Source organism: Bos grunniens, chromosome 5 (assembly GCF_055505025.1).
Source record: "Bos grunniens cultivar Pamir isolate PY7600 chromosome 5, Bosgru_T2T1.0, whole genome shotgun sequence".
In the NCBI taxonomy this organism is placed as follows: Eukaryota; Metazoa; Chordata; class Mammalia; order Artiodactyla; family Bovidae; genus Bos; species Bos grunniens.
Window position 1 is genome coordinate 33,891,120 of NC_141169.1, and position 11,350 is coordinate 33,902,469.

Here is an 11,350-nt window from a genome sequence, read left to right on the forward strand (position 1 = left end):
AAGATTATAAATGGGCTTCCCAGGTGGCACTAGTGGTAAAAAAACCCAGCTGCCAATGCAGAACTGCAAACCTGGGAATGGGAATGACTGGCCAATAAGAAATACGTAAGTGACTACATGTGCCTAATCCTAACGTGACCTGTGAGCTACAGTAGCTCGTATGTATTGCTAAACTTTTCAGATTAACAGACAGCACCCAGCACTTAGCAGATGCTCAGGAAATATCTGCCAGATAAATGACAGCTGTGCTAAGAGGGGACAGCAATTATAGTACCTCAAATCAGGGGAAATCAGAGTCACTTGCTGCCTGAGAAGTTAGAAGAGAGTTTGCTCTCTGAAACTGAACTGTTAGTCGCTCAGTCGTGTCCAACTCTTGGCGACCCCATAGACTGCAGCCCGCCAGGCTCCTCTGTCTATGGGATTCTCCAGGCAAGAATACTGGAGTGGGTTGCCATTTCTTCCTCCAGTGGATCTTCCCAATCCAAAGACTGAACCTAGGTGTCCTGCATTACAGGCACATTCTTTTCTGTCTGAGCCACCAGGGAAACTAGAGTTGCTGAAAAATTAAGTCAGAGTCACAAAGAAGAAATACTGATGCACATGACTTAATCGTAAATAACTTGAAACAATGGTAAGTTCTCACTGTAGTTTTTCTTATCCCAAAAGCATTGCAGAGAAATAGAAAATGCAGATAAGAGATGAAAATTTTAAAACCACTGTTATAAGTATATATTCTTTCAGATGATCTTCTATACATACAGATAATTCATATACATGTGTATTTTCTTTTGTAAAAAGTGGAAGAACAATTTTTGGTAATTTTTTGTTATGTCACAGGACATTATTTTTAATGACAATATAGCACAATGCCGGATGGATGCACAATCATTTATTCACCCACATCCCTGTTGGACATTAAGGAGGCATCTTTCTTTTTCCTTTGAGAAATGATCTGCCCCTTTGTGATTGAATACTTAATAAATTAAAGTGATATCTTGACTATAGGCAACTTGCTCTCAGTTACTTTTCCTGAAACAGCAATAAGACTGACATCACTGGGGAAAAAGAGGAGTTTGTGTCTACCCACTGCAGTGATAACTGACCCAGAGGAAGGAACTAAACCCAGATGGGCTCTAACTGGTTAGTACCTCTGTTCTAATCATCTCTCTTCCCGGGGCCTGGGCAACAGCAGATCAGAAAATCAGATTCACGTTTTGAAGTTAAAAGGAACTTAAGAAATCATTAATTGTCATATCCTTAATTGATTCTTAGGTTTTATGGAGAGATGAAAGCATTTTTGCCCAGGACTAGAACTTAGATCTTCTCAACTCAGAACCTGCTGGTTTTCTGTAATCACATAGGGACTTGACACTTATAATTGAAGACTCTGAATAAGTAGAACTTTGAGTCTCAAGGTTGACAATGGCAGGAGCAGATGGCCAATGTTTACGCTCAAGTGCAAGAAAACCATCTATGTACAACTTTCAAAGGGATGATCCCAACTGGTTCTACAACCTTTAGCTATAATACCTCATCCAAACTTGAAAACAGTATGCTAAGTGAAAGAAGCCAGACACAAAGGCCACATCTTGTATGATTCCATTTATGTTAAATGTTCAGAATAGGCAAATCCATGGTGACAGAAAGTAAATGAGTGGTTGCCAAGGGCTGGGAGGAGGAAAATGGGAGTGACTGCTTACTGGGTCCAGGGCTTCCTCTCGGGAGTAATGGAATTATTCTAGAAGTAGACAGTGCTAAACACGCAACAGTATATTTTCGAATGTTCAAAATGATGAATTTTGCTTATGCAAATTTTATCTCAACTAAATTAAAAGCAACATCATCAACAACAAAAATTCTATCCGGTCCTTGTCAGTGAAGACAGGCGATAGAAAGAACAGATGGGGGTGGGGGGTGGACTGGTGGTTCAGTGGTTGGGACTCTGTGCTTTCACTGCAAGGGGCATGGGTTTGATCCCTGGTTGGGGAAGTAAGATCCTGCATGCTTTGCAATCTGTCCCCACCTCAGCCCCCACCCCCTAAAATAAAGGGAGGAGCAAATGGGTAAGTGGTGATTGATTAAATAGTTGCCCCACTGTGGGCTCTCCCTGGGGAGGGCATGTGGGTACTTGCTGCATGTTCCATCCCCATTCCCTGCCCCATTTCTAGCTTAGGGAGATTCCAAAGAACCCAGCCACACGGTGATCCATGCCACCTGGAGTTCAGAGCACAGGGGTTGGAGTTTGAATCCGCATACAGCCAAAAGCACAGTACTGGGTTCAAGATCTGGTTCAGTCACAAATCTTGGAGAATTTACAAAAACCAACTGGAGCAGGCCAAAAGGTTGTGGAGCAGAGTGCACTTGCAGAGCTGGTGGGCAACATTATGTGTTTTCTGTGACCTAAGCTGCAGTCACATTGCAAAATCCCTACCAAGAGGGCTGTCCCTAGAGTGTGCCTTCAGCAGAAAGCTTCCACCTGCAATAATCAGGCCCCTGCAGAGCTAGATACTCTTGTGAATTGTCCCTGAAAACCACTCAAAAGTCCTCTCAGGTTAAAAAGAAAAAGAGGTAACTTTATTATTATTAATTTTTAGGCCACACCAGGCAGCATATGGGACCTTAGTTCCCTGACCAGTGATCAAACCCACACCTCCTGGATTGGAAGACAGAGTCTTAACCATGTTATCACCAAGGAAATAAAAAAAAGAGGCAACTTTAGGTTAGTGTCCCAATTATACCTGATCACAGGATGTATGCTGGAATTAAATGAGATACAGAATGTGAAAGCCCCTCATAGCATATAAAGTTCTATTACAGTATTCATGATTAGTAAAAATGACTCCAAATTATCAAATTAGCCCTATAACAATTTTTTGTCTCCTAGCTCTAATTCCATAGGTCTTTGATTACAACCTGAGAAATTCTAGAAATCACAGGGCTAGAAGACCCCTGAGATTTCATTTACTCAAATCCCTGCCCCCAGGCAACCCCAGCCAAAGGACCACACAGGCTAGATTCAGAATCCCATCAAATGTCAACCCACTTTTTCCTATCCTGGAGTCATTACTGGTCAAAAAACACACATACAAAAAACAAAAAAACTAATAGATTGTGCCATGTAGAAAAGACCAGAGAAATATCTATCCGTCCTATTTTAAACTCCTGAGAAGGCAACTCAACCATCTGTCTTGGCAACCCATTCTAAGCTGGAACCACCCTGTCAAAAATGTCTCTTTTGGTTTAATCTAAATCCTTCAAATGGAGCCTCAAGCTAATTTTGTCCCATTCCATTTTCAAATAATTTGGAACACAGTTGTTTACCATCTGAATTATAGGATTATACAATATCACAGGGTTTTGGTGAGCAGTAAATGAAATAACCCATGTAAAACACAGAGGTCATATCTGACACATAGTAATAGCTCAATACCTATTTGTTTATTATTACCATCATATATACTAGGATTCTTGTTTCAAGTGACATGAAACGCAACTCAAAATAATTGAGGAAGAATAAGAATGGAAAAAGAAAAAGGGATGTGGGTAGAGAATGTAATTAGAAGGGAAATAAAATTGTGCAGTGGCCTTCAGGCACTACTGGATCCTCAAATAATGTTCACAGGGCTCCTCCTTCCCTCTCTTTACAAGAATTTGAAGTATAGACAGCAGGAGGGCAATGAGTAGATTCACGCTGCCTAAGATAGGTTCCTCATTCCCCAGTTAATTTATCAAAAATTCCTTCAAAGACAAGTAAGCGGCAAGCACAGTTCTAGAAGCTAAGAACAGAGCAGTGTTCAACATAAAACATTTCACCCTTGTGGAATATACCTTCTAGTGGAAAGGGTGGATCTGGTAGAAGAAGAAGGGATTCCAGAAAGATAAAACTGTTATCCGCCACAAAGTAAGGTCCCACCTTACACCATCATTAAGATCAACTGTTGGCTTTCACTCACCAAGTCAAGTAAACCCACCCTTTTCAAAACTCTTTTCCTCTTGGTAAATGTGCAGAATCCCCAAAATCAGGTCTTCAAATGGGTAAACAAACTTGCCTTCGGATTTTGAGTGTATTTAGTTTATTTAGGCTGTGTAATCTTTGCACAAAGTTTCTAAGATGTGCCTGCAGCCCTAATAACATAACATTCTGCTTCCATTTTCAAAAGCTACTTTTCTTTTTAAACCATTTTTGTTTGAAATATAGGTCTTTCTCCCATCTTCATTTTTTTTCCTTTGAATAGGATGTTATTTAGTAAAATCCTGCAAAAACCTGGTCGTCTATTAGTTGTTTAAAAAGTGTTCCTCTGGGTAATTTTAATCTATTTCTCTGTGCTAATCATTATAACTGTAAAAATGAAGCCCTGGACACTAAGGTTTTTTTTTGTTTTTTTTTTTTTTTGAGAACCCAAAGAAACGTGGCCTAAACTTTAGAAAATCTCAACCTCTGCCTTTCCCCTGGGAACTTTCAGTAAGAAATGTTTCCTGAAGCATTTCAGACTGTATTATGATAAACTTCGACTTTTCAGAAAACCAAAACTAATCTGAATCAAGCTGCTCTCACCTGAAAAACCTCAATTTACCGGTGCTATTTCAGATTCATTCCACAAACAGCCTAGCTAAACTAATGATGCACACAATTCTATTTACACTTGGCACTGGCCTAACAGATCTGTGCCATCACATGAATCCATTCATTGACAATGTAGAGACCAACGCGCACTAAATTCAAGGTGGCTCAAGTGTGTGGGTATCGGGGCCGAGGAGTCGGTCGTCTACGTCATCGTTTCTATTTTTCAAGTACTATTACAAGTTATGTGCCCTGCCCCCAACTGTCTTTCTCAATTTAGTGCGTTTCAATGTCCCTGTCCCTTCTGCTTTGGTTAGTATCTCGTCAGGGAAGTAATTCAGTTCTTTAAATCCGGATATAATGTATAAATGGGTCATTTGGCTCAGTCAAATCCCGAATTAAACAAAAATGGATTTTTAATCGAAAAGCTCATCAGCTCCACCCCGTCTCCTCACTTCGCCCGGCCTTGTCCACCCGGTCTCGCACCTTTCCTAGCTTGCCTCTTGGGAAAGGATGAAGAACCTCGGCAGACACCCCTTCCGGGATCAGTCTCTATCCCGCGCGAACACATTTTGAAAAAACAAAAACAAAAACGGCTGGCTTTGGGATTTTTTTTTGCTTTTAAGCTTAATACTCTTATCTTTGCCTTCCAGGCGGAAGGTCGGCTTCAACCCTTCTTTCCTGCGCTTCTTCGCGAATGGGGCACGAACCCTGATGCTTCCTCCTGAGTTAGGAAAGGGACCGAACTTCCCCAGGAGGTGAGCAGCGTCCCCGCGGCGCTTCCGCGGTTCCTTCCCCCCAGTAGGAGACCCTGTTGCACCGGAGGGAACGCGCCGGATTTTTCTGCTTACCCCCCGCCCCCCTTATGAGGGTGGAGACCGAAGCCGGCTTCGGTGTTTGTTTTGCAAACCTACAAACCCACTCTACTTAGCGCTCTGCGAGCCCCCCGGGCCTTCGCCCAAAGAAGGGTAGCGATAAAAGGTCGAGGAGCTCAGCGGACTCGATGGGAGAAAAACGCGACCCCCGCGGTCGCGACACGTGGGTCTTCAAGGCTGCGACCTCTAGCTCCCGGGCTGGGCGTGTCCCTTAACCTCCCTCGACCCCACCAGCCCGCGAGTCAGGGCTGGGCTCGCCGACGCGATTGGCAGCAGTGCGCGAGCGCGTCCTCACCCCTGGGTACGCGAGCCCGGCCTCCGGTGTGGGTCCCCCGCCCCGCCGCGCGGCCGCTCTCCCGGACCCAGAGGGGCAGGAAGAGGGTGGCGGCGGGGCCGCGGGGTGGGTGCGTGGGGGGGCGCCGGCCGGCGCTCTGATTGGCTGCGCCGTCGCCCCCTCCTCGCGCCGCGCGCCCCCTGCCGCGCGCCCAGCCGGCTCCCGCCCGTAGCCCGGGAGCAGGTTTACGCTGGAAGGAGGACGCGCAGGGGCGGGACTGGTCTCCCCGCCCCGCACCCGACCCTGAGCGCGCGGGGATAAAACCCGGCCGGTGGCGCCGGGGAGCCGGGGCCCTGCTGCCTCCCGTGAGCGGAGAGGTGGGGCCGGGTCCGATCCGCTTCCCGCGCCTCCGCCCCTCGGACCCGGCTCCAGGAGCCGGGCGCCCCACGCGACGACCTGATCGCCCAGGAGGTACCTTTAGCCGAGCAATGAAGAAAGCCCGGGAGAACCAACCGGAGCCGGTCGAGACGTTTCCTGCGGCCGGGGTTGCTGCTGCTGCCGCCGAAACGGCGGCTTGAAACTCTACAAAGTTGCGAGCCAGCGAGAGGCTGCCGCCCGCCGGGAGCAAAAGGGAAAGGAAGTCTTAAGATGCCGGAGTGACAGACGGAGACAGACGGACGCACAGACCTGCAGAAGACACCACGTCGGCGGCCTATCCCCGGAGCCCGTGAGGCGTCCCAGCTCTGTGAGTTGCTTTCTGGACGGGTGGCTTGCTAAGTATTTCCCTGTAATTGTTTATAAGACGCGTTTATGTATTTTTGTGTCTCCTAGAGAGAAAAAAACAAACCCAACAACAACGCAGGATGCACCTTAAAAAACAATTGAGTTTCTGATATTGAGAAGGTTGTGCCAATAGAATGGAACTGTAAATGCCTGTAAGCAGGGGTAACCCAGGAAAAATTGGCATCTAACATAGACTCCCCAGTGTGAAAAAACCCTCCGTTTCAAAAGTTACTGGAAAGAAAGCCAGATATTACTCTTAAGGGTTAACTAGTGCTAGTGAATCTTTGTTTTTTTAACCTCTCTTTAAATATTGATTGTTTACCAGGTTCACTGGTGGGAGGCTGAGCTGGTGGAAAAGGCTCCTGGAAGAGACTCAGAGGCAACCATAATGTCTTTACGTTTACACGCACTGCCCACCCTGCCTGGAGTTGTCAGACCGGGCTGCAAGCAACTGCTGTGTTTGTTGGTTATCACGATGACTGTGAGCCGTGGAGCCTCCGGGGTGTGCCCCACTGCTTGCATCTGTGCCACTGACATCGTCAGCTGCACCAACAAAAATCTGTCCAGGGTGCCTGGGAACCTTTTCAGGCTGATCAAGAGACTGGATCTGAGTTACAACAGAATTGGGCTTCTAGATTCTGAGTGGATTCCAGTATCGTTGGTAAAGCTGAACACCCTCATTATTCGGCACAACAACATCACGAGCATTTCCACGGACAGTTTTTCCACCACTCCAAATCTGAAGTGTCTTGACTTGTCATCCAACAAGCTGAAGACCGTGAAAAGTGCAGTGTTCCAAGAGCTGAAGGTTCTGGAAGTGCTCCTGCTTTACAACAATCACATTTCCTATCTGGATCCTTCAGCGTTTGGAGGGCTCTCCCAACTGCAAAAACTGTACTTAAGTGGAAACTTTCTCACGCAGTTTCCCATGGATTTGTATGTTGGAAGGTTCAAGCTGGCAGAACTGATGTTTCTAGATGTTTCTTATAACCGGATCTCCTCTCTGCCAATGCATCATATAAATTTAGTGCCAGGAAAGCAACTGAGAGGTATCTTCCTTCATGGAAACCCCTTTGTCTGTGACTGTTCTCTCTACTCCTTGCTGATCTTTTGGTACCGTAGGCACTTCAGCTCAGTGATGGATTTTAAGAATGATTATACCTGTCGCCTATGGTCTGACACTAGGCACTTCCATCAGGTGCTTCTGCTCCAGGATAGCTTCCTGAACTGCTCTGACAGTATCATCAATAGTTCCTTCCGTGCCCTTGGCTTTATTCACGAGGCTCAGGTCGGGGAAAGGCTGATGGTCCACTGTGACGGCAAGACTGGTAGGGCAAATACCGATTTCATGTGGGTCGGTCCAGATAACAGAGTGCTGGAGCCCGATAAAGAGATGGAAAACTTTCATGTGTTTCCCAATGGAAGCCTGGTTATAGAAAGTCCTCGTTTTGAGGATGCTGGAGTGTATTCCTGTGTTGCAATGAATCGGCAACGTCTGTTAAATGAAACTGTGGATGTTACAATAAACGTGAGCAATTTCACCATAAACAAATCCCATGCACACGAGGCATTTAACACAGCTTTTACCACTCTTGCAGCCTGCGTGGCCAGCATTGTTTTGGTACTTCTGTACCTCTATCTGACACCGTGTCCCTGCAAGTGTAAACCCAAGAGACGAAAAAATATGCTAAACCAAAGCAATGTCCATGCATCTATTCTCACTTCCGGCCCTGATAGTGATGCCCCCACTGATGAACGGAAGGCAGGGGCGGGGAAAAGAGTAGTGTTTTTGGAACCCCTGAAGGATACTGCAGCAGGGCAGAATGGGAAAGTCAGGCTCTTTCCCAATGAAACGGTCATAGCTGAGGGCATCTTAAAGTCCACGAGGGTGAAATCCGACTCAGATTCAGTCAATTCAGTGTTTTCAGACACACCCTTTGTGGCGTCCACTTAATTTTGTGCCTGCATTTGTACAATGTAGTGATTGAATCTCTTTATATTCAACCTTGTGTGTGGTCTGCAAAAATAAACAGCAGGGCAGAAATGGGGTTGTTCTGTATTTCAGAAATAAAACCAAAGGGTCTCTTTCACTGGTTTATAAGTAATGTGGTAAAGCACTTAGGTTCATGCCAGAGAAAGATGGAGTTATATTTCAGAGTTTAAGTTCTAGATAATACCTTCATCTTTAGCACCACTGATAATTTCAAAGCTGAACTGGAGGTGACGTGACTGACATTGTCCTTTCACTCGGGATTCTTGAAAGAAAAGCTAAATTTCAGATATTAGAGATTTTACTAACTTATTGGGACCAAAGTTGAGTTATGTTAAAGAAAAGTGTTCATTTTTAAAAGATGCAGAAGGAAGAACCAAGCAGCAGTTGTTTATAAAGCACAAAGTACAGTTAGATTTGGGGATACTTCAGTTCATGTTATCATTGCAGACCAGAGTAAATAGACAGTCCTCATCAAATTTGCTGAGCAGTGCCACATTGCACATGGTGTTAGATAAATAGTACAGTAAAGGTACATTTGTTTGACTATCTTCTTTCCATTCTGTACATCTCCTATCCTTGTACAAAAGATCTTATTGAAAGTTTAAAGCCATCATTATTTGTTGCCATAAATATGTAAGTGTCAATGCCAAAATGTCAGAGTAACTTCTTCAGCCTTTGTTCTAGGAGACTAATATTTGTCTATATGCTTGTGTGTGTAAAAGTCTTAAATTGTATGAACTGTTAAAGAGATGCCACTATATTGTACTTTGGACATTTGATTTAATGTAAATACGTGTGTTCTGCGACTTGATGTTCTGTTTTATTTGGCTATTTAAAAATATAAATCTAAGACGTTTTATGTGATCTGATTGTGCTGCTTTGTGTTAAACACCATCAATTGCAGATTTCTCTCCAAATTTCTTATACAGTATAGATTTTTTTTTTAAAGAGGAAAAAAGACTATGGAGTGTCCTACCCAGTGAATACCTTCAATATCCCATTTTACCTGATACCATTATGCACTTCAGCCAGGTTTGAAAGTCACTTAAGCTCTGAATTTGGAACATGTAGGAGCCTCCTTATTCCCATCCCTACTGTGAGATAATCAACTACCCACTTTGAACCTAGGTTTTCTCAACTATGAAATGGAGATTTCAGAGGTTCCTTCCCACCCTGGAAGTGATGACTTCCCGGTGGTCTTAGATCCATCACAGACTTGCACTGACTTTCTGAAAATATACCACGTACTGATAGAGGACAGGAATGGGATTAGGACAGGCTAGTGTAACACTGCCTAGGTCTGAAGGTCTATGGATTATCAAGTCCAGCTGCTTTACTTTCTCAGGGATAAATGAAACCCAAAGAGGGCTGTGGGTTGTCTAAGGCCACACAGTGAGTTAGTGACAGGGATTCAAGGAGAGCTCAGTTTCTGGATTCTTCCTGGTGAAAATAAGCGAGTCAAAAAGTGGCTATTTTTAATGATAAGGATGGTGAAGGAGCCAAAGAATGAGGCAAAACAGTGGTCAGAAAATGACAAAGGGGAATGAATCAGGGATGTGTTGTCGCTAGGGCTGAGAAGATAATTAAAAGATGGAGGTAGGTCACTGTAACAAGCATTTGGAGAACTGGAGAATGAGATGAGGAGGAAAGACTGACTTTGGTAGTGGTGGTTTTGGGGGAACGATGGATCCTTGGTGACAGCTTGATAAGTGCCAAGCCGGGCACCTAGTGACAGATACCCATCAGCTGTGGGTTAAGGAGTGGGTGTGTGCATAGGAAATACCATAGGATGTTAGCTATTGCTCAGTTGACTTGACAATTCCTTATTGCCTAGTTGGTGTTAACAACTTACTGCCTCTACCTTTTAAACATAGACCTCACTTGTTAAATAAGATCCTTCAGTCCCAAGGATATTACAGGAAAGCACTTTATTCCAGTTCCTGCCATTTAAGCAATTAGGAAGAACTGTGTGACATGTGTGATCTTTAAAATCGTTACTCTTTTTTCATTCATATTTGGATGAAGAGATACTGTGGTTCATTCAGGGTCACACAGGGAGTCAGGACACAGAGGGAAACTCCTGAACCACTGACACTCCAGCAAGGGGAAGGGCTGCCTCCAGGGGCCGTGATCACCAGGGTGCTGAGTGTGAAAGAACATGGCCGGCAGTGGGGTTCAAGATCTCTGAATTCAGCCTTTTCTGGGCCAGATCTCTAGGGTCTTTCAACTCTCAAACCCTTGATCCTAGGAAGTGCATGCTGCCTTTGGCAAGGGACCATGGACAGTGCTGGCAGTGGGGAGTTTGGAGAGCCTGATTTTGGCTAATCCTAATCCTGATGCTTGGTTAAACGATCAGCTGAGTTGAGATCAAAACTAACATATTTACAGCTCAAAAAAAATGCATATATACATATACATGTGTATATATATGGATGTATGTATAACTGAATCACTTTGCTGTCATCTGAAACTAACAACATTGTGAATGAGCTATATTTCAATAAAAAATAATGCAAAAGCAAATCCTGAATGCTGTAAAGCAAAGCTTTGTTTTGGACAGGAATAGGAAGGCATGGTGATGTAAAAGCATAGAACTGAACGTTATGCTGTGGAATTTTAAGTTCTTACATGTATCTTCTTTTTTGAGGGAGTGGGGAGGGTAGAAGCCTGGGGGCTTCCCAGGTGGCACTAGTGGTAGAGAGCCTGCCTGCCAATGCAGGAGACACAAGACTCAGATTTGATCCCTGGGTCAGGAAGATCCCCTGGAGGCAGGCATGGCAATCCATTCTAGTATTCTTGCCTGGAGAATCCCATGGACAGAGAAGCCTGGTGGGCTATAGTCTATAGGGTTGCAAAGAGTCAGA

The 11,350-nt window shown here is 44.6% G+C and overlaps 2 protein-coding genes across 4 annotated transcripts in view; one reads left to right on the top strand and one right to left on the bottom strand.

Annotated features, from left to right (window-relative positions):
- Positions 1 to 6,322, bottom strand: part of PCED1B (PC-esterase domain containing 1B) — a 195,687-nt gene extending 189,365 nt beyond the window's left edge. For all 3 annotated transcript variants that reach the window (XR_015163731.1, XR_015163730.1, XR_015163732.1), the window contains exon 1: positions 6,186 to 6,322. The gene's annotated coding sequence lies outside the window, so the exon portion shown is untranslated. The remainder of the gene's footprint in view (positions 1 to 6,185) is intronic.
- AMIGO2 (adhesion molecule with Ig like domain 2) lies at positions 6,058 to 9,350 on the top strand. The gene is made up of 2 exons (XM_086399780.1): positions 6,058 to 6,455; positions 6,819 to 9,350. Exon 2 carries the CDS (start codon positions 6,882 to 6,884, stop codon positions 8,445 to 8,447), a length of 1,566 nt encoding a protein of 521 aa, XP_086255906.1. The 5' UTR covers positions 6,058 to 6,455; positions 6,819 to 6,881; the 3' UTR covers positions 8,448 to 9,350.
- The last annotated feature ends 2,000 nt before the right edge of the window (positions 9,351 to 11,350 follow it).